The 24259-nt window shown below is 38.8% G+C and overlaps 1 protein-coding gene across 1 annotated transcript in view; it reads left to right on the plus strand.

Annotated features, from left to right (window-relative positions):
• The first annotated feature begins 12481 nt into the window (after nucleotides 1-12481).
• The window catches only part of LOC140925075 (uncharacterized), a 34236-nt gene continuing 22458 nt past the window's right edge, over nucleotides 12482-24259 (plus strand). The window contains exon 1 of the mRNA XM_073375028.1: nucleotides 12482-13555. Coding sequence (XP_073231129.1) covers nucleotides 12592-13555 — 964 coding nt within the window. The 5' untranslated portion in view covers nucleotides 12482-12591. The remainder of the gene's footprint in view (nucleotides 13556-24259) is intronic.

Genomic DNA, 24259 nt, shown 5'->3' on the forward strand with positions numbered 1-24259 from the left:
ACATGAAACCTATCAAAAATGTGTTTCCTGCATTTGGAGGTAGTGAAAAGGGATACTCAGTGAAGAGAAGTGCATGAAAGCACTTAAATGTTGGCCAGACCTAAATGAGACGAAGACAAGACTCCAGTTATGTCCACCACTTTAAATCCTTTCGACCTCGTTCCAAAGACACATCGTTTTCTGGAGATTGTAGCGCAAGCTAATTGAAAAAAAAAAACAGAAACATTGGTGCCATGGCAACTATGGATGATTATGTCAGTAGTTATTTTACACTGTATGTGAAACAGTCATATAACCTTGTTACCTTTGAGAATTAACTAGTATTTGCTTGTATTCATTTTTGAACTTACAGTAGCTACTGTGCATTTAAGTGTTTTTATCTTAGTAGGAATCTCTTCCCAAATTTTGGTTATGGCAAACTTAAAATGTGTGTTTGCCATAATTTGACCTTACACGTGGTACAATCTTAGAAGTATTGATATTTTCGTGTTATCCAACTGGTCAACATGTACATTAGTGAGTTTACACAACAGGAGGACTGCAGAAATAAGAGGATGACTAAACACTTGTGTGTGCAAAACAATACAGGGCTATTACTTGTGTGTTTTGTCATGATCCTCACTTAACATAGTTTTTTCTGGTCTTTCACTAAAAGCTGTGTTTAAGAGCCGTTGGCTGTAATTATCGAGAGTCTGGTGCCAGATTGAAAAATTTAAAATTTTTTTATTCCACTAAAAAAACCCTTTTGGTAAACTATTTTCAAAAACAATATTCAAAAGTTCCAGCGAAGCTCCTTTTTGCAAAAAATAGGAAAGTTTGAAATTGGCCTCAACCTGGTCGAAGGCCCGATGGAAATTGTGCAAATTACGTGTAGGGCATTTTCAAAATGCTCGTACACCAGTACAAAAAAACGAAAGCTAATCTCTAGTTCACCTTTACAATGGTTTGTTGCACATTTCTCAACGTTACTTTCAAGCTATAGATATTTTATCTTGATTTAGGCTTTCTTTCTATTTCTTACACCCATGCAAAGAAAGTGATGTTTCATACTTTGATGACACCATGAATTTTACCATATTTCAGAAGGTTATAGCTCAAGGGTATATATAGTTAATGGCTTGAAAGGGTTCTTTTGAAAGAACAATTCTTTCTGTTTGTCATACTAAAAGCTTTTTTTTGGCCCGCCAAAAGCAAGCGCACTAGACGAAAATGTATCAAGCACACTTTTACGATTTTTCCATTCTTAATTCATTCAGCTGACATCGATAGTAACACTTTTTCCCCTTAAAGAACCTTGCTCTTGTTAGTACAACCACTTTTTGCTCATTAAAATTGATAGATTTCACCTAACGAACATTTTACAAAGCAGTCCATCTTTAATACATGCAGTTTTGGTGTCCTGGTGAAGTATTCTGATAAATTCTAGATAATGCGTGACAAACTTATGTAAACAAACTGGTGTTGAAAATTTTCGGCTCCTGTGCTGCTGACGGTCAGTCCTGTTGATTCCCACATTCTGCTTTTCTGCTTCCAAACCATCCAAAAAATCAGATAGTGTAGTAGTAATAACTATCTGAGAAACAAGTATTGTTCTTTAACGTAAAAATATCTAGTAAGCCAGCAAAAAGTTCCAATACAGGGTAATTCACGAAAAAGAAACTTCAAACGGCCATTACCGGTACTATAGTTATGAGTGCTCGATGTTTTTGCTTTTCTTGCAAGCAATCATTGAATTAAAATTACCTTACTTTTTCTTTCAGCTTGTCACCAAACGTTTGCAGATTACTTTTGGAAAAATTTTAGTAGTCACTGAAACTGGACAAAAAATAATGATATTCACACCAGTGGGCAGTTACCCTAAGCAGATAAGCTCTGATTTATGATCTAATCACGTCTTCACTAAATTCAAGAGAGAAGTGCTTACTTGTTTGCAAACCAAAAATGTAAAGGGATTGTCAATATCATTGTAACCACAACACATTCATACGATTAGTTATAAAAAAAACTTTGGTGTGCAACCAGCGACATAATGCTGCGTGACAATTATCACGGATTGAAATGCGATACACTTGTTTGGATGAATAACTCCTAAAGATCCTAAAAGAGACGGCCAAATACAAGCTGTGCTTTTTACATTATGGTTAGGATTTTACCCATCTTTTGTGTTTGAGTCCTATAACTGAAACAATGAACAGAAACAGAGGGCTTTTCCTGGCCTCATAATCATGACCACTCGGCGTCCACAGCATCAAAAAAAGCTTTCCATGGGTGTATCAAAGATTTTTTGAAACATGCGAAATTAATTATTTAAGATGATAAGACAAAGAGCTCAAGAGTGCGTTAATTTTTCCAGGGAACAATGGCTTACTACAGTTCAGTTTTTGTTACATAGGGGGTGGTCAAAGGGGGGTTCGCAAGTTCCCTTTCAATCGAGCAGTCTGGGGCATGCATCCCAGATAATTTGCAACATATAGATTTCAGAAATGTAATTTCTAACATTCTGGGTATGAAATAAAGTTGTGTTTATGACAATTTTCTTTGTAATAAAGCAGTTACTCCTCTCAGTAAGAATAGCAGGTAAAGATTATGTGCACTCGTCTGGGTTCAGTTTCATCTTTTCTCAAATTTAAACAAAAGAAGCAAGGCTGATTTTACAGTTGGGAATATACTTCTTTTACCAATTAATATTTCGGAAGGCATGTCTTTCCATCTTCACAATCAGGGTCTTACATACAATGATAAGGTCAAGCTAAGATGTTACAATTTGAAATAAAGAATAATGTCTTATATGATACTATAATAACATGTGGAAATTTAAATAATTAAGAAAAAAGTGAACATTGAAAGTATATGAAAACAAAAACTGTTGAAGTAGTGATATGAAAGAAATTTAAAATGTAAAAATATTATAAATAAATGATTCCAAATGGAAGAAATAAGGAATGGATCACATTTTACCTTGTTTTTTAGTCCACTGAACATGTGTGAATTTTTTTGGACAGTGGACTAAATATGCAGAATTCTTTTCTTACCTATATGCATTTCCAGGATATACAAAGTATACATTTTTTTCAAAATCAATCAACCCCTCATCCCACCACTTCGGCTGCCTCAGAAATGGTCTGCCCAACAAATCGTGGAATTTCCCACGTCTCATACATGTATTTCCTTTGTCACGCAACATGTGCTTTGTGTTCCAGTCATTCGTAATTATAATATTTCAGGTCAGATGCATGTTCTTTGCATAAGGAATGTTGTTACTTATGCTGGTACTGTAGTGGTATTACAGGTACTGTAAGTGGTCTTTACTGAAAATTAGAGGACTTTGAGCTATGGGATTCTCTAGTGTCTCAGGCCACCACAGCATATTTGGATCTGACAGTTTCGTACTGCCAGTGGCAGTCTTTGTTTACTATAATTATTGGTTACGAGAGATTACGAGTAAATTAACTTTCTAATGTTTGTCTCAGTAAGCAGTGTTCTCCCTAAATTTTAGCTCAGCATGTAAGGGACCATTCATGGCTGGCAAGGTAAAACTATGCCCCAGAGGTGCACTTTCCTGATGGAGGGAGGGGGGGAAGTGGAGTGAGGGACATGGCCCCGCCCTAGGAGGAGCTAAGGTCTTTGAAACTTGATTCATTTTAAGACCTATTTTACGCAAATTGGCCATTGTTATCTGTAGATAACAATTTAAAACGTTTTTACTCTGTCTTCAATGTTTTCTTTCGAAAATGTGTGGCCCGTAAAATTAAGAAAAGCTGTGTATACTTTAGTACTTTTTTTCATTCATTTCCTTCATCAGATCAGATCACAACTTGCATATTTTTTAAAACTACTCATTTAATTTTATTAAACTTTGAAGCGGTTGCAGGCGGTAAGAAGTGTTGCTTCAGGTGGCAAATTTTACCAGTTACCGCCTGATAAGGAGAACACTGAGTAAGTGTATTCAAACTTATTATCTTGTTGAGGGCTGCTACAGTCCAAATTCGAATGAAGTGTTGCAATTTCTGAGTGAAAAATTGTGAATCAACCAGTAGGAAACAGCGAGCAAAGGTAGGTAAAATGGAGAAACCCGTCAAATCACACGTACACATTTTTGTCTAACGTGCTCGCTTTTGGCGGGCCAAAAAAAGCTTTTAGTACAACAAACAGAAAGAATTGTAAGAAATAGAAAGCCTAAATCAAGATAAAATATAGCGTGAAAGAAACTTTGAGAAATATGCAACAAACTCTGTAAAGGTGAACTATACATGTAGATTAGCTTTCGCTTTTTCGTATGAGCATTAAATTTTTGAAAATGCCCTAATTTGCATAATTTCCATCAGACCTTCCACCAGGTTGAGGCTGATTTTAAACTGTCCTATTTTTCACAAAAAAAGAACTTTGCTGGAACTTTTGAATGAATCTTGTTTTTGAGGATAGTTTACCAAAAGAGTTTCTTTCAGTGGAATAAAAAAAATACGAATTTTTTTATCTGGCGCCGGATTCTCATTATTTACAGACAACAGCTCTTAAACAGTGTTCTCCCTAAATTTTAGCTCAGCAGGTAAGGGACTATTCATAGTCGGTAAGGCAAAAAATATGCCCCAGCGGTGCACTTTCCTGGGGGAAGAGGGGTAGTGGAGTGCAGGACATGGCCCGCCCTTGCTGGCAAATTTAGGAGCCAAGTTCTCTGAAACATTATTCCCTTATTTTAAGACCTACTTTATGCAAATCGGACATTTTTACCTTTACACAACAATTTAAAACGACCGATTCCAATATTTTTTTTTTTGTCTTCAATGTTGTCTTCCCAAATTGCATGGCCCATAAAAAGAAAAACTGTCTATACTTTAGTACTTTTCCATATATTCATTCATTTCCTTGTGGCATGTGAGAATTGGATCTCATCACAACTTGTGTATTTTTTAAAAGTACTGCGTTAATTTTAGTAAATAACCTTTAGGCCGGTGCAGGCGGTGAAAAGTGTTTCTTCAGGCAGAAAATTTTCCCGGTTACCGCCTGATAAAGAGAACACTGTTTAGTTTAGCTGAAAGTTTTTTCAAACAAAATAATTGTCATGCTTGTCACACAAGGTTTGCTCTTTTCTTTCCACTTCCTTCTTGTTGTGTAAGTTCACTGTTGTTGTTATACATGTAGGTGGCCCCGGGTACATTAGTCACACTGTAACCCCAAAAACTAGCAACCCTCAGTAAAAGTTATGTATTTTTGTTTACATTGAAAACTGGGCGTGTTTGCGTTTGAAAAAGACTTGTTCTGCTTGCTGCTGGCAATAATTTGAAGCAGCAGGGATTCTGCTGACAAAGTGTACTCCGGAAACCACATATAAATTATGTTAAGTACTGGTAGGGGACTATCCTCACTACTTGAATAACAATAAATTTTTTAGTGAAGCTGTCGTTTTCTAACGTTTCCCTTAAAGTTTCAGTGCTGATAAAATAGATGGCTGTGACAAAAATCAATGAAGATAATTAAAAAATCTCTTTTGTTGATTGGTCGCAACTTTTGCCTCTACCAATTTTTCTTGATGTTCATTTTAATCAGTCAATTAGCAATTGATTTTATCGATTGCCATCTCATGTTGTTGTTTCTGCAGCCAGGTCCAGGGGGAGGGGGGTACAATGCTACCTGCCCGGTTAAGTACATAGTGGCACTACCCTAGCAGTTGTCTTCTGATAGCCATTTTGTAAAAATAAACAAACAAACAAACAAGTAATCTGCATCATTGAGAGAAGATAGGGTAGGAAGTTTGAGTGCACATCAGAAATCTGAGTAAAATGTGTGTTTGATATTTTCAGCAGGTGCAGAATTACTAGCAACATCCGCCCACCATATTTTTTTATTACAAAGACAATAATTGTCTCTTTAATAAATAATTTAAAGAAAAGAAACTACGGGAAAAATAGACTTTCAAGTTTATGAAAAGTGGTACAGCAAGTGTTCCTTAAATCCATACTTGTAACTGTAAAGTAAATCAGGCATTAAAGAGATCATGTTTGAAGCAATCAAATTATCCTATTTTTAAATAAAGTTTTATCATTTATAAATGCTCAGAGCCCAAAGCACAGATGCCATACATGTAAATATGATAGGGGTTATTGAGGGCTTGACACATGTACAATATAATAATGTAGATATTATTTTAAGAGGGAGTCTAGTGGAATAGTCTGTTGCTTTTTTAGAATTCCTATAATGGTTCTATTAATCTTAAAACAAGATCAATAACATGGTTTTTCCAGGAGTCTGAGCTCATAGTCAACCTGCAGAGCACAAAGGTATTTGACAACATCTTTCTTTTCCAGGGTCTTCAATTCCTGAAGCTGGTTCAAAAGCTTTGGCAAAGACAGGAGATCATGCACAGTACATGAACCTCTCAAAAGTAATACTTTCAGTTACCACCCTCTTGTAAGATGGGAATTGAGTTGCACATTATGCCATTCTGGTTGCATGCTGCGTGATTCCTGAAGTGCAAGATGCCCTCAAAACTGTAAGTATTATGGCTAAGAATCTTGCACAATTTTAGAGTCTGTTGTAAAACTTTACTGCGACTGACTTACAAACAATTTGTGTGTACAAAGCAATTTCCCACAAAACCCCTTTCCCTAACCTCTTGAAAGTATCAATCTTCAGCTTTGCAGCTGAGCTGTTGTGGTTTCTTGAGCATAGAGTGATAAGCCAACACCATTATGACACTGAAAATTTCCGCGAGTAGCCTGTGATCTATGACACATTTTCACACAGGGTAAAATAATCCCTAGGCTCAGTCTCCAGCCTTGGGTGTCTCGATGCGCCCGCAGTACTCCCCACCTGATAGCCGGGTGCATGGGCTTAACTTTTGTTAAAATTGACCAATCAGAAGCCAGCCTGTAGAATTTTGCAGGCTGGCTTCTGACTGGTCAATTTTAACAATTGCTTAAATTTATTAGCATGAAGGTGAGAAGCTATTTTAGTAAACAAAGGTTGCAGACAATGCAGTATTGAAAATAGTTGCTTGTTCGGCCATGAGTAGTTTGTTCTGGATAATTTCAAGGAAAAAAGAGTCTGGATTTTAAGCAACCTATTCTGGTTTGAGGTGAATTTCTTATTCTGTCATCGAGTTCATGAACATCTTTAAGTTTTCAATCTTTTTGCTTGGTAATGGATTACAGCTAGTCTAATCTCGCCTTATGGACAGTTCTCTATTACAGACAGTTCGTTTGGTCCCAGAAATGCCAAAAATCATACATTTCCCACCTCTATAATACGGACACCTCTGTAAGGCGGAGACTTGGTTCGGTCCCTTTGGTGTCTGTGTTAAAGAGATTTTACTGTATATAATGGAAGGCAACCAAACTGCAGAGCCTATTATCATGGTAGTCTTTCCAGCTCTTTTCCTAAAGAAAGGCCAAGTAAATTATCTAAACAGTAAAAGTATAAAGGCAGCTAACCTTGGTGAAAGACAATAATATTATGTAAATGACATTTAGAAATAGTTTCATTCATCTCAAATCGTGCTTCGTTGTGAAGTTGGAGTCACTTCATAAAATGGTACTTCTCAGTACTACCGTACTACCATTTGGGTGGTAAACTTACTTGAGTTTGAGGGCAGACAAGCCAGAAAGTAAAAATTGTTTAAGTGTAAAAATTTTAAGATTTGATGTGCGTTAATGTGCGGAACATAAGTTTAAATTCAGCTTATATTCTGTTGTCTCACAATTGTGTTTTCAAGTAATATTATGAATGAACAAACACTTGTAAAATAACAGACAGAGAGATTATTTCCTGCAAAACTTTATTTAAAAAGCCATATGCCTTATGAATCAGCGAATCCAACAACATGTACATGTAAGCTTACAACTCGTTCTTCACAAAATTAAATGAAGTGACAGCCTGCAGATTTTTGCTTGTAAACAAGGTTAAGCCTTGGCTCTTTCAGCTTTCAAACTTTCTTTTTCCCTGGAGGACATATTTTTCCTCACGAAGTGAGATTATAATCTTGTCACGCATGCTTGGTCTTAGCCAGATGCAAATTCAGATGCCCCATCTTTCTACATTTACCTTTCTGTGAATAATTTGTATGCCTGGTATCTGCCAATGATGTCATGTAGCATTTTGCATTTCCAGGCAACATAGACTTTGCCACTGATGACCAGGGCGCATTTTCATGCTTTATTCATGAAAGGCTGATGTGTTTATTCATTGTCTGTGAAACAATGTTTACGATCGGTGATTCATGAGCAACTTCCCATGCAAATGACACAGAATGACATTCACAGCAAGTGGCTGGAAATCCTCGCCTAGGAAGATTTTCCACCGAAACTCCTCTGGAGAACGCCCATTAAAATTCATCGGTGAGAGGATCGAAGGACACATCCGCTAAGCAGAGAGAACGTTGCTTAGCACAGCAACCTTAAAGATGTACATGTACAGAGGCAAAATACTACAATTACACTGCAACCAAAACTATTGAAGAGAGGGAACACCGATTGCCAACGCTTCAAAAAGTGTCGAGAAGATCAGGCAATGCTTGAAGTTTACAGTCAATATTATCTTTTTTGATGCAGGAATAGGCAACACACAATATTAGTGTGTGACATGTGTTATCATGCCAGGAAAATTAATTCTTTTCACGTCTCAACAAACTCATGCATGTTAAGAATTGAAAAAGTGATCACCTTCAACATTACTTGTATGTGGACCTGATTTTCATACAAATTCACTCTTGCATGATTATTTGTTTCTCATGCATCTACACAAATATGATTTGGTACTTTTTACAGGAATAATTCAGTGCTAATGAGGGTACTGCATACTCAATAATCATGAGTCATTATCACTTTCATAATTCTCCTCAACTGCATCCTTAATGACATACATGTAGCCTGGGAGCAGGCTCTGCAGTGGGGGAAAAATTAAAGGCAAAAAACGAGGTCAAGTGGGATAAATATCTCACTACATGTTTCTAGTTTAGTGTACATGTAAGTGAATAGTTGTTTGCACCTTACTGTTACAAACAATATTAGTTGTCAAGTGTGAATATGTACTACAACAAGTACAAACACTCTCTTGCTGCAGTTTACTTAACAATAAATATTTTTTTCTCCAATTACCAGAATTTACTTGTTATTTTCACTGCAGTATTATCTCCTACCATTTCATCCACTCACTACTAATGACACACTTCACAAGTAATACATTATTCTTACACATTAAATATAGCATGGGTTTTAGCTGCATATTTGCCTGCAGTTATTCACTATCACACTCATTTTTTTTACTGTAAATTACACATGTAGGAGAGTCAAATGGGGTGAACACGGGACCTATTAAACATTGGCTACCCTTCGATAACAACTCCATCCCTGTTTAAATCCCAGAAAATCCTTTTTAATGAGAGAGCACTGGGTTGCAATTTACTCCAACCAAAAGGAGATTAACTAAATCTCACCCTCCAATATTAGAGCCAGTGTTGAAACTCGCCTTCCCAAGCTACATGATTATTTTACTCCAATTCTCTCACCCTTCCATCTCTGACATTTTATGGGCCTTGTTCTCTCCCCGCCCGAGCTTTGCGAGGTTCTGCGATACACGTATTTCTAGTATTAATTTTTAATTTTGTGTACTTATTCCCCATTGACAATGAATTTACGATGAATCTTTCCCAAGCTTCTTCTATCTCCATGTTGTTATGAAGTATGTAGGGTTATTTTTCTTTTGCACAGTTTGCTTATATATAGCTCCTATACTGCTCTATGAGAAAAACTGGATTGAGGGGTTGGTAAATTTCTTTAAAACATGCCAATTGGCAGAACACTTATTTGATCGTGTGGATGGGATCAAGCAAATTTATAAAAGAGCACATGGCAAAATTTAACACTTATAAAATCAATGTCAAAATCAGGGCTCAATTTCTAATTTTTCTTTAAAGCCAAAGTCAAAATGAATAAACCGTCTATCAAACATTTATAAATAGTCATACACAAATTCCCTTTTGAAAGTGTAATAATGTCCTTGGCCATTATGTGAAAAGTGAACCTGAAATTTCTTTACAAACTTTGCTGAGTTTGGTTGTGTTTCAAAACAGGACAAATGCTCTGTCGTGAAGAAAACTTGGTTGAAGTCATTGAAGCTTTTCTTTTCCTACAAAAAGGAAACTGAATATTCTTTTGAACTCTCCCTTTCTATCTGTGTCTTCTATTACTGTTAAACAGTACACTTTTAATCTTGCTACGCAAAAAAAAAAAAAAAAACTCTCTATGGGAGATGGTTCGCATTCATGAGAAAAAATCGTCACATCATGACATCATGTACAAGAAACTTAGCCTGGGCACCCAGCGGTTGGGTGGGGAGTACTGTGGGTGCATTGAGACACCCATGGCTGGAGACTAAGCTTAAATAATACCTTGTCGTCTGGAAATTCGAAAGACTTCTCTTACACTCCAGAAATTTGTTTAATCACCTCGGAGAGATTCCCTGATAATAACAAAAATATACTGCTTTAGTTTTGAAACGTAATTTCACAACTAGAGTGGCCTTGGGCATGGTACAATGTATGAAATTACCAATTTCCCTCTAATTTTGAAAAAATTTACGTGAATCGTCCTGATAGTGTTCTAACTTTGTCTAGAATTGCTGGTAAGTGATAAGAGAATAGAGTACTTATTTTAAAAGTACTCTATGGCTGGCAGTCCAAACGTTTCATCCATCTTGAACCTTACTAGATAACATTGTGCACAGGACTATTTACTACATGTTACTCTCTTCTTCTGTTCTTGTTGCAGCATTAGTGGTGAACAATTTTTAGGATTCCTGTGATCTCCAGGCTGCAGATGGAGGTACAAATAACTATTATTCATATAAACTTCGGTGCTGGTCAAATAAAGGTTGATTGACAAGGTTTCTTTACACTTCCATGTTTTCATTTTTCCCACTGTCTGAATGTTGGTGAGTGGGGGTGGGGGGTCATTTCAGTCTTAAGATCCTAGAAGGTCTGATTTGAGCCTTCTAAGACCTGTCACTTCCTCTTTTTGGACAGGAAATTGTTTCTCACTTTATCTCTCTTACTGGTCTGCAGTGACGTACACCGTAATGTTTAGTGGTAGCCTGCGTATCTGGCGGTGAGAGGCAGTAGAATAAAGGGGGGTGCAAACGAGTGATGAAGCCATGGGGAGAACGGGTCAGAAACACCTAGTCCCTTCATCACTACATGTATAAGTACGCTTGCTTGCCAATTAAACGGCCAGCTACATGTATGCAGGCTTATTTACTGGCCACATACTGCTGGGCGAATTGCAGTTGTGGACTACTGTACCACATTCAACCACAGTGCCAAGTTATCTTTCCTTGGAATAATTTTTAACCTTGGGCTGGTTTACAAATGTACATGTGTACTACTACATGCTACCCTAAAATGCCCCCGTCTTTCAAGACAATAAACATGATTGATCTCATTCTTTTCTGAAGTTGGAAAACAAGTTAATTCGTAATTTATCCAAGGCAGTGGCATGACTCAACCTGTCAAATGTTTAGCCAATGAGACACCTTACATTTTACCTTTTGTTTAGTAGCCAATGACAAAGCAGGAAAAGTTATTGTCAATAACATTGTTCTACTTTTTTGCCCTGTGTTTCTGTTGTTTTTTTTACTCGTATTTTGACTTTAACAAGCTTTTGTAACTGTTGCTTTTTTGAAACTATCTCCAAGTGCTGTGGATCCCTGATCCAAATGACGTACATGTAATTTTATCATCACTATGAGGACAGAATTGGCTACAATTTGTTAATGCAAGTTGTTTTTGTCCTCCCCTACCCCTAATCAAAGATGTGACATTCCAGTGACATAAATTATATTAAAAGCAAGTAAAGTTTGTAAGTGTTGTAAGTATACTAATTTTTTGAGATGTGCAACTGTAATACATAAAATGCTATTTTTGGTTAGATTATAATGCATGTTGGCTGAACCTTTTTCCCTTTTGTTTTGGAGATATGTATGTACATGTACATGTAATACCACAGGTTGTCAACCTTTGAATAAAACGAAGTGTACCATTTGTCACAGTTGTACAGCAGTCAAAACAATAACGATTTGAATTGTATGGGAAAAATTGATGGGTGAACAAAACAGCTTACCTCGTGTTAGCAATACTAATAGACTGATGTTTCCTTACCTCCTCCTCTTGTAATTTTAGTCCAAACCTTATAAACAGGAGAACAGAATAGAAGTGAAGGATGATACTTGAGTTTCATTACTTATTACTTTCATTAGTTTATACACTAGTTGTAATAATAATTATTACAGTTTGTACAAAGTTTGTTAGTAAATTTCATGCTACTCTTCTTTTAGGATTTGTCATCCTTTCCTAGCACAGCCTCTTCATCACTGGAAGACCATGAAAACAATTCAGGATCCACTTCCTACAGGAAATTAAAAGTTACTCTGTTAAGCAGTGAATGGAGATCAACAAAAGGAGACGTGTCAACCATCAACCGAGAGCTTGCCATTCAGTTGGCGAAACACCCCAGCGTGGAGGTCAGTGTTTATCTTCCTCAGTGCAGTGAAGAGGATAAACAAGATGCCGCAAGTTACAATGCCCTTCTTATTAAAGCAGAAGCAATGCCATGTTATGAAAACCCAATTGACTGGTTGTCTTATCTACCTGAAGGCCATGCTGTGGACTGTGTGGTAGGATATGGGGCTGTTCTTGGTCGGCAAGTACAGTTTATCAAACGTTATCATAAGTGCAAGTGGATACAGATTGTTCACACAGCTCCTGAGGAGCTGGATATGTACAGGTCCCATGCTATTTTAAGAGCTGAGAAATTGCACCAGGATGAGGTGAAACTCTGTGAAAAAGCTGATCAAGTTGTAGCAGTTGGACCCAAGTTGGCTGATGTTTTCAGACATGATCTCCGTTCTTGTGGAAAGGATCAAGATGTTCTCGAGCTTACCACAGGCATCTTCTCTGAATTTTCTGATGTGATGCAAGCCACTGAAGAAAGAAAAACGTTTAGTGTTTTGATGTTTGGACCTGATGACAATGGAGATTTTAAACTAAATGGATATGACATCGCTGCTCGCGCTATTGCTGAGTTGAAAGACGAGCCACAACCCTACAAACTCTTTTTTGTTGGTGCACCACGTGGAGAAGAGGAGAAAGTAAGATATTTGTTACTCCAGCAAGGCATTGATCGACGTCAACTAACTGTACGTTGCTTTTGTGAAAGCAGGGAGAAACTTGCTCGGTTGTTTTGTGAAGTAGATCTTGCTATAATGCCTTCGCGAACTGAGGGCTTTGGTCTAGCTACCCTTGAGGCTTTATCTGCTGGTCTGCCTGTGCTGGTCAGTGGGAACTCTGGTCTTGGCGAGGCTTTGAAGAAAGTTCCTTATGGTTTAAGCTTTGTTGTGGAGTCAGAAGATCCTAGAGATTGGGCCCGGGCAATCAAAGCTGTCCGTCACAAAGACAGGAAGATGCGTCTTAAAGAGATTGAAAAAACACGTGAAGCTTATGCGGGAGAGTACAGCTGGGAGGAACAGTGTGACAAACTTGTAGAAAGGATGTCAAATATCACCTCAGGATGTAAGTGTAAAGTTTCATACAATCATGTGGTGTCTATACAGTGTAAACCCTGTTAATGGTGGAGTCGAAATTCCATACACAGGGGCGGATCCAGGATTTTTCTTAGGAATGGCGTAACTGACTGGTGACCTAAGCAAATTTTAATACAGAAGACCAGTTGTATTAGAAAGCCGCAGTTCATCTAGCGGGTGGGGTGGGGGAGGGGGGGGGGGCGGGGGTTGCTTGCCCCCTGCAACTTCCCTCTAGATCCGCCCTTGGTACGAGAAGGATATGCAAAAAACCAAACAGTCAAACTAACAAACAAAACAAAGAAATAAAAGTTTTAATTCTTGTGACATTTTAAGACGGAATCCATCAGGAAATTGAGTAATTTCAACTTTCAGTGAACAATAACCTTGTACCAGAATAATTTAAACAATACTGTATTCTTTTTTACTTTTTTCAAGGGCTACAGATAATTTTAATTTATTATCTGTAATAACACCAAAGACTATTTCTCATAGGGGCGCGAGAAAATAAATGCCAAATTTTTGTGAAATTTGTCATTCGTTTTCTTGGGCTCCAATGAGAAATTTTCTTTGGTGTTATTACAGATAACTAATTACATCTTTAGCCCCGTATAAAAGAACACAATATGCTTTAAATTATTCTGGTACAAGGTTTCTGTCCACTCAAAACAAAATTACTCAATTTCCTAATGGATTCCGTCTTAATTACTTTAAAATCTCAACCTGAGACTTTTTTCCAAAAAAGCGCACCGTTATTCGTAGGGCTATTTGTCTTAAGTACATGTACAGTGTACACTGTACAGTTGAATCTCCGTGTGCGACCGGCTCTCGTAAGCGCCCACCTTCCATAAGCAACCACTTATCCAAGACACCAAATTTTCCAAGTCAAAGCCTCATACATGTAGTTAGAACCTCTCGTAAACGACCACTTCTCGTAAGTCCCAGTTGAAACGTCGAACTTTTCATTTGACCGAACCTTATCCTTTCAATTAAGTACATGCGTAGCAGGTCCCGTTGATGTTTTTTTTACAGGCTGCCCGAGGGGAACACTCGAAGGGGAGAGGAGAACACAGTTACCTTATATTTCCTAGAGGTTCTTTTCCCAACGTTACGGGCCTGGGGCCTGTTTCTCGAAAGTCCCGGTATCTTTTCGGGCCCGAAAAATGGCTTTATGCATTTACCGTGTTGGGATTCACAATCAAAGTTTCAATAATTGAAAATAATACAAAGAAGTCAAACTATTAGTTAACGAAGCAAAATTGACTGGTTATGAGCAAGAAAATTTGCTACTATTCAGTGGGTTTTAAATTTAAAGTTCGCTCACGGGCCCGAATAGTTACTGGGCCCTGGGCCCCTTTTTTGAAAGTGGTAGTAACTTGCCCCGTACTTTACGGGAGGTCTTTACCTCCAGCAAAGTTACCGGGAAATCAGAAACTAATAAAATAGCTGCTGAAGGCAAGCTTTGGAAGGAGACTAGCGCAGTCTTTGCAAAAACGACTGATTGTTGCTGACATCCCTGATTCCAAAATCACAGAGCGAAGCAGTCGAATCAAAAATTAGGGATCTATTTATTTTTACAAAGTTTATCAAAATGTGTGTTGAAAAGGTACCAAAATCCAGACGTTTCGAGGGTCCTCCCTCTTCCTCATTGGTTTTGGTTCTTATGAGGGATCTGCCGATTGGACATCGGCAACGGTAGTGAAAAACGTCAATGAAAACCTAACTTCGCCTCCTTTCAAACGTTTCGAATCGTGATTTTTTACAACTCGCTTAGTCTGGGAAATTAAGCCGGAGCTGGAGCTAGAGCTGATGAGAGAGGACCGCCTAAAAACTCAGAACGATACAGTAATATCAAATCGCCCCCGGGGGGCCGGGAGGTATTCCTGGGAATTCGTGGTGGAGGTGTTCCGCCTGGTTCTCCAAATCCTGACCCTACTTCAGACCCAAAAATTGACATTTTCCACACTGGTACGTTTTCAGACCTGGCCTCTAAAATCCATACCCGCTTTCAGACCTTTTGTAGGCAGAAATTGTGTCACCATTACTTAGATTAGAACGCCAAGAAAAAGATTTCTTAAAATCCACCTTGAATTCGCATATTTCTCTTTCTTTTTTTTGACTTTGTTTAGCAGCATTTTTCCTGATTTCTTTGTTTATGTCCTTGTCCTTACAACTGTTGTACTCTGCTGCGAGTGTTCATCGCTTGAAACAGGAGGTTTCTTTCATTGCCAAAAGTAAGTTGCCACTTTCCAGAGTTCACCAGGTCTTTTATGAATAACAGAATATCGTTGCCATTGAAGTGGACAAATTTATTTGCCAGAGCTCCAAGACTGTCAATGGCCTTAGCCCTCATTAGTATTTGCTGAGTCCTCAGTTCGCATTCTTTGTAAGGTCTGAAAGCAGAAGTTCAGGCACTTGAATACTCTTCAGGGGCACCCAACGAGAATATAGTTCAAACCACTTAAACATAGCATTGTTAAACGTGTTTAGTATTTAAACGGTAGATATAGGCGTATTTTCATCCCCTAAAATTTTTCATATGTTCGGATTTCCTAGCTGAAAGTCTAGTGATCCGAAAATTATAGGGATCAAAACTTAAAAGGCTCCCGAAAATTCTAGGTGACCTTTTGACATCTCTCAACCCCTTTGAGACATTTTTCAGACCGTTGCAACCCCATTCTAGCAGTCACAACTGGGGAAAGTATGTGAATTCCTGGTTCAACTCCGACACTTCCGGTTATACATGTATATAGAAAATGCAGTCACGCGAAACAAGTCGTGTACACGAAATCAAGTCGCCTCTGAATGAGGTAAGAAAATTACCATAAGGAGTTGAGTAGAATTGCATTTTACGATTACACGCAACTAAATCAACGATTCTGTACAGCAAAACAACACTGTCCGGATACTGAGCACCTGACATCGATACTTAGTGAATGTTTCTGGCTTCCGTTATTCCGAACAAATTGAATTTCGCGAAGAATTCATAAATTTTGTGCGAACCTGACTTCTTTAAGTATCTTCACTTTAAATATAAAACAGTTTCTTTGAAAATATCACGTATTACCAACCTTTTTATTAACAGCACTAGTTTTACTGCGCAGTAAGGGAAGGTACGTTTATTATTGGGGGGGGGGGGGGGGTGGGCCGGGGCTTCGGAGGGGAGGGTCATCAGTAAATTTTTTACACATTGGGGAGGGTCAAACCTGTTTTATTCTCAACCGGGGGAGGGTCACAGTTTTTTTGGCAAGGAAAAAAATACTCCATGTCGCTTCTATTTTGTATATACAAGCAAAGCTACCAGTCAAGATTAATCTAAATTATTTGCAGTTATCGAAAAATTTATATATCAAAAAACTATCTTTTCCCAACTAACATAATTGTCTCTCTCGACCCGTTTCCGCTTTCGCCCATATTTTGATGTTTCTGCGCGGGGTTCTGGTGTAAAATCAGTCTCCGGTGAGGATTCTTCACTTAAGCTTGAACCAACAACTCGATCTACTACATCACTTTGCGAGTCAGTTTTGACCTCGGAAAGTGATGAGGTCACCTGTTGCCTCACATTTCTAAGCGGGGGCTGCCGAGGTTGTTGACGCTCCATTGAATTGTACAGCAAGCTGCCAATGTGCGCTTTGATCATTGCGACCTTTGCAGCTTTCTTCCCTTTGAAGGTGATCTTGTGATGGGAAAAGTACAAGGATAGCTCGTCCACTCTCAAGGACGACAGCGTATCGGAGTTGTACAGTCCTTCTTAGTCAATGCCATTGTACTGCCGGTTCAGCCGTTCCATTCGCTCTCTTTCAGTCTCCTCTTTCTTCTTCTCCTTGCGCATTTTTATCTGGGCAAGGTGTTCAACATACTCTGCCACAAGTTTTTCGGGGACAATGTATTTATCTGAAAACTTTCTAATAGCCTCACTGTCCCCACTGACTAGTTCACTTTCCTCAAACAATCTCTTAATCTGAGCTCGAGGCTGGAAGTCGTCCGGCTCACGGCCATTGGTGGGGGTTGCACTCCAAGAGAGATAATGGAAGGTTGGCAGCTTGCCATAGTCGGGATATGGTCGTCAAGTTGGAAGTGGAGCGCTGGTAGTCTCATCCTTCTCGCAAAATTCACATAGTTGGCCATTTCGCTCTTGACACAACATTTGCCTATACTCCATATAAAGCTCTCCTTTCTCACAATGAAGGCTCTCAAATTGTTCTAGCTTGGAAAAATACCCAAGTGTGGCGAAAGCGTTCCTTGTAGGGACAAGTGGTCCAAAAGGACAGGTAGAATTTTGGCAAAGTACTATTTGAGAATTTAGTATATTCGCCCTTTGGGTTCGGGAACCTTCATCTTTCCACTTCTCGCTTTCACTTGTTCCCGCAGCCGATGTGCCACCAACAGAGTGAGAGGAGTAGTGGGCATCCTTTTTAGAATGGCGAGTCGGCAAACAGCCACAGTAACCACAAGTTGTTCCATCTGACCTCATGAAATCCTCGCATTCACCACAAGCACATTTCCCTCTTTCTATTCCTCGTACATCCTTGCCCATTTTCAAGTTTTCACCGTACAATCACACGCCACACAATTAACTACTTTGTGCGCAGATGAATGGATAGGTAGGGGGGAGGGTCAGATGTTTTTGTTTGGGTATTTCTGAAGGGTCATGCATTAATCCATTCCAGGAAATGGGAGGGCCACGACTTTTTTCGCCAAAAAATTCTAAAATACCCCGGCCCACCCCCCCCCAATAAAAAAAGGAACGTTCCCTAAACAGCGTAAATATTAGACATGAAAAGTTTACTCACCTGAATGGAACGGCGCCCTCTGCAACTGTTTCGCAAGCTGTAAACTCGCCAAAGCTTTCATCTTAAAGCTGAAATGTTCAGTTTTCATTCGAAATACTTCGTTTACCGAGAACTGAAAAGGGCGCCTCAGAAATTGAGTTTTTGTTTTAAGTGGCCGTATACTGGGCAACATACTGTATCTGAGGAACGTAGAAAAAAGAGAATTTTAGCGTTGACAACCACAGCAAACGTTGATCAAAGATGGCGGCCAAGTTGTAAAAGAATCGGAAACCGACTTCCGCACATACGAATTTGCCCCTTTGCCGATAGGTAGAACAATAGGTACTTTACCGTAAAAAGTATGGATTTCGGCAAAAATCGAGTTTTCTCGTAGAAAAATCGGAAAAATAAGGTTTTCCACCAATCAGAGCACTGGAAATTAATTAAAAAATCTAATTAAGACGATTCGTAACTGCGCAAGCCTTGCGTTAAGCCCCTTTCCTTCTTGCGTGAACCTTTACTTAATAGGCATTTTGCATTAGCTGATCACGTGATCAACTTTCGGTAAACACGAAAACAGTTCGCTTTTGAAAAATTTTGTTGGCACAAGCTGAAACAGCATATTAAAATTAGGTAACCTGCAATTTTAAGCCGTATATCTCAAAAGTAGCGATTGCAACGGCCGCCGAAAACTTAGTCTGCTATACAGCCGTTTTTAGAGTCGTCGCGCAACGCTCATCCCCACAAACAGCTGCTGAGAATCAAACCACATTCCTTTCCCTTTGCTTTTGTGGTCTAACTAGGAAACCAATCATGTATAAGAAACTTGACAATACGTGAGCAGCAGGGCACTAGGAAGCGAACCCGCCTCTCAATATTCGACAAATCAATCAATCGTCGCTGAATGTGTCTGCAAGCGACGAAAGGGTTAATTTGCAGAAAAGTTTGTTTTAAGCGGTTAACAATGTTTCAAGTTAAAAAAAAAACGGTTTGATAGGCCTACAACATTTTTACCAGGATCGGTTGGTTCTTTGTAACGTGCATATGTATGATGAATTTCATTTGCCGGATGTGCCATTGTGTTGCTGTACATGTGAAGACAGTCAAGATTAAACTTTCAAGGGTACTGAATCAAAAAAAAGCAATCTTAATATATAGATTTAGCCAGGGTTAAAAGCGAGGCTCCCATTAGAATATTTATAATTTAAATCAAACAATGAACTTGTATTCCACAATTCAGTTAACTTTAGAGCACATAGCACATTCATGTGACTTTTGAGGGAAAGGCTAAGTGATTTTAAAGAAAAATAATTTGCAAACAGCCCAAGATTCAACAAAATCTTACATCAAGTTCATAACCTCATATGTACAACCAAAAAATAGCAATCATCTTCGATCACATTTAAGAGCCACAATGGCTCTTGATCACCGTAAGAAAAAAAATCAGGTCGAATTTTTTTGCGTTCGACAAGTTTACTTTACAAAATCTTGCCAACAAATCTGGTACTATGAGGTACTGTTTTTATCATACAGACATCGGGCAGATTGCAGTATTTCACAATTTTGCAACACAAATTGCACTCATTCAATATTCAGGACGATCGAACCACGCGTAGGCTTTTAGCTAAACCGTTAAAAAAATTTCCAAAATCACATATACGGCCAGCCGGTTCTCACTTTTGCAGTGCGAGTTGTAGCGAATGTTTGAACGAACATACTAGCGTTAAGCTCCAACATAATAAAGAAATTATTATGTTTATTTTTTATTTAATGGTTTTATCGATGTGTAATCTTTAAAAGCGTTTAATAGGCCACTTGCACTAAGAGGTCACGTGACCAATGCTTCCTTTAAACAATGAGTTGGAATCTTGCTGATGCCAAAAATTGACAGAGCACATAAAAATTATCTTACACCCGAAATTTGAGAGGAAACGCATTTAAAGGAGATATTTTATGGCACTTTGATTTTTCAACAAAGTAGTATCATTTGTATTGGCCGCCATGTTGGAGGGCATATTCTTGCCCTCCAACATGGCGGCTAAAACTACTTTTTGCTTAGATCCTGTTAACGTTTGATAGTTACGCTCAGATGTGCTGTAAACATTCTTACATCAACTTTTCAACACTTTCCTTGAAGTTTAAGCGCAAAATTTGTGTTCAGAAAGAGGTAATTCATAATTTTAAAAATCACAGTTTGGTCACGTGACCAGCTACGAACTCACTCATTTGAAGAAAATGGTACAGGTTTGAAAAACCAAATCACTATTATTTTGCTAAAAATAGGACCCACTAATCGTTTTTTGAAGAAAAAATCATGTAACTTTCATTTTCACAAAAAGATGTCACATGACCTCTTAGTGCAAATGGCCTATACGCGCGGCATTTTGAGGCAAAGATCAACTCGAGGCAAGAAAATCGCTCAAAGCATTCTTTTACAGCCAGAATTATAACTAAATGTTCTTTGGAACGTTTTCTTCCTATTTGCGGTGAGAAAATGTCTAAAAACTTTTTAAAGTTGTAAAAGCTTATATCAAACCTGATTCTTGGTCAGATCAAATTGTCTCAAATCCTACAAACGTGCATAAACTACATAGCCGACTTCATTAAATTAGATATAAAAAACAAACATCAAACACAATAATTACTGAGGCTTACCATTCGAGATGCAGCTCCTGAAAGGTATCAAGTAAGGCCAGTATCGCTTCAGACCTTTAGGCATCAAGCAAGGTGAAAAACGAAAACGATGCCATCCGAAATCGGATTCCCGACTATGACAAGTGATGTATTAATTTCTCAACCAAAAACCAACTAGCCATGAATAACAGAAGACTCCTGATAGCAGCCGAATTTCATTTTGTGCATCCAGTGGAAAAAGACAGTTAAAAACATCACAAGTTGACACAAAACTTTGTCAGGTTCAGCTGTCCAGGTAAACAAGATTCAAGGTGCTGCATAAATTTTCCGCATGAACTCACCTGTCAAATTTTGACCAATCAGAGCATAAAAATTGGACGTAGAGCGTGACCAACGCGTGACCATGGTGAGCAAAGTCAAAAGCAATTGTCTTCCCTGCCTGTAATAGCTGTTTGAATTTTCGGGTCCGAGGTCAGTTTTAAATCAAAATTTTAATTGCGCAGCCCAAAAACAAATCATATTTCATATGAATGAAAAAAAAAATCAGACTTGAGCCTGCGATCATTTGAGAACTAGTAACTTGTCAGCGGATAACTTCAAAAAATACTTGACCTCGATGGGTCAACACCTGAGCCCGCGATAAGGTCAAGTGATACTGGTCAGCGAATACCCTGTTTTGACAGCTGTTAATTGATCACAACATTGATGTCCAATGGATGTGTGCATTATCAGTTTTTCTGTGCTCTCAAATAAGCTAGAAAGTATGAGATTGAACATTGATCGCGATCTAGTAAAACAACTGGTCAGCGGGACAGGTTCCAAATAAATCACGTCACCTTGATGAGTTGACACATGAGCCCTCGATATGGCAATGTGATACTGGTCAGTGGCTATCCTGTTTTGACAGCTGTCAATTGACCATATTGTGAATGGCCAATGTAAAAGATGTGGATTTGCCAAGACACGCCTGAGACACCCCTCCCTTCCTTTTGATAGTTTCCCCTACCCTACCCGTACAATCTGTAGACGCGCACGTATGTACGCTCGGTCAGTAACGTGACAACCAAAAGAAAAGAGGTTGACCATATTCTATGAGTATGGGGCTCTGTCGCACGCGCGCTTCGCGCGCGAGGGACCCCCGCTATAAATTATCCAAGAGCGATTTCCTGAAACTATACCCGGCAACTTTATAAGCACATCCATGTAGTGCATCACATTTGTTCGACTTGCTTGCTGCTGCTGCTTATCTCATAAATTTTGAATAGGTCTTGACTACGACAACACTACTTCAGTTGATTGCTTGTTTTCACGCGACGATTTTGATTGTTCTGTCATTCACGCATGGGGCACCGATAAAAGCAAAGCTGGGATTGGAGGAGTCACCGTATCGCAAACGTCGCGCGAACACCTTAATGGGAGCTGAATTCTAATTGGCTAACCGTGGGAAAGGAATGTGGTTTGATTCGCAGCAGCCGTTTGTGGGGAGGAGCGTTGCGTGACGACACTAAAAACGGCTATGTAACAGACTACCGAAAAGTAGAAGGATTTGTATGAGAAAAACATTTTTTGCTACCCAGTCACACTTGAATGGTTTTCCAAATAAATCCTTGTAAATTTCGAATTTTTAAACTGTTGTGAAATATTTCCTTAAACATTCCGGGGCTCAAATCTCCTTTTAATTCATAACACTCAATTTCAGCCCTTAAATGCGTAAGGGAAAGATTACACGACAGTTTAGAAATTTCAGAATTTGCAAGGATTTGTGTGGAAAACCACTCAAGCGTGACTGGGTGGCAAGAGTTGTTTTCTCATAAAAATCATTCTAACTGTAGATGCTGACAGAACAGAAGAGTCGCTGTTTTTTTATGTCTTTGTTTTGATCTTAGGGAACACACATTGATCGCGCAAAATTGTTCGATCATGCCGAATCACTGCGACTTCGAGAAAAACAGAACCAAGTATCATTGGCACACTACTCCATTGTAAGCAGTCCGCGAATAAAAAGGGAAAGTAAACTCTTCTATTTTCCAAAAATATGCTCAAACACAAAGAGTTAAAAAACATTGCATTCACAGGATCAAACCCGTACTGGTCAGCTGACTGGTTGCCTCTCTTAGTCCGTTGAGAACAAGCTGGGCGAGCAAACGGTCGTGTTTATCGTTGCCGTGAATCAAGATAAATACAAGAAGGAATCTAGCCGAAATTATCTATAACCCCTGCTCAACCAGTCGTTTAGTTTGGTCACGAAACTCATGGCCATACTGTTGTAATCGTTAATAAAAACAGCTGCCGCCAACTCGATAGCCTGTTCATAGACCCTCTTTAGTCTCGCTTGCGTAAGCAGTGAGACTCATGATCTGCAACGCGTTAGTAGCCTCCCACGCAGACGTTCTTAGGGGTCGTCACGCGTTCCTGCCCCACGAACGTCTGCTGAACCGAAAGATAAATTCCTTTCGCATTGTTCGCAAATATCAGCTGGAGATCACATGCAGATTATCGGAGATCCAATCGGCGCTGTTGAAGTCAAAGTGTTGATAAGCCAAACACATACCTACAAGCTCGGTATAGTTTGATACGTGACCAAAGATTTTTGCTCCGGACGAGAATCTAGGAGAAAAGCGTTGTCTTTTTGTATATTTTTCTCTGTGAAGGCTAAATTAGATGTCATATGCTCATAAAGTTGTTCTCGTAGTGATGTGACGGCGGGTTTACTTTGTAACTGAACAAAAGGCAGAATTTTTGTCACACTTTCTTGTTTTGTGGTAAAGCCGACTTCCGTTCAGCAAATTTTCTTATGTGAGCCATGACCTCTCAGTGGAAACAAGGGGCTAAAATCACGTTTGCTTAGTGAAAATGTATAACCTTCCAGAGCATAATCGACCCAACAGAGGAAAAAACTTATGGGAACAAGCAGCATTTTGGCATGAGGTAAAAGTCGTGTAGGCCTACCGCCCCCTTTTATTGCTATAAATACCCGAAGATAGGTGTAATTCCTGTCGGCGATCGAAGCGCTGCTGATCTCTTTGTACTTGTCTTCGGAGCTTCACGTTCTGGAGAAGTCAAGATAGTATCTGTAACTTTCGTCTTCCAAGTTCGCTCATTGCAGGGGCTTGTTAAATTAGAAACTGAACTACTGTAGCAACACGAACGGCTTGTCGCGCACAAGTTAAGCAGCTTAAATCGGAAAAGTTTTCTCCTTGCTCAAGAGGAAATCTTAAGAATTCAAATGCTTGCGCTAGTACAACGCTATCTTGACCACTGTCAACCAGCAAGGTCTTATTTCTTGAAAC

This window comes from Porites lutea, chromosome 14 (genome assembly GCF_958299795.1).
Source record: "Porites lutea chromosome 14, jaPorLute2.1, whole genome shotgun sequence".
Classification (NCBI taxonomy): domain Eukaryota; kingdom Metazoa; phylum Cnidaria; class Anthozoa; order Scleractinia; family Poritidae; genus Porites; species Porites lutea.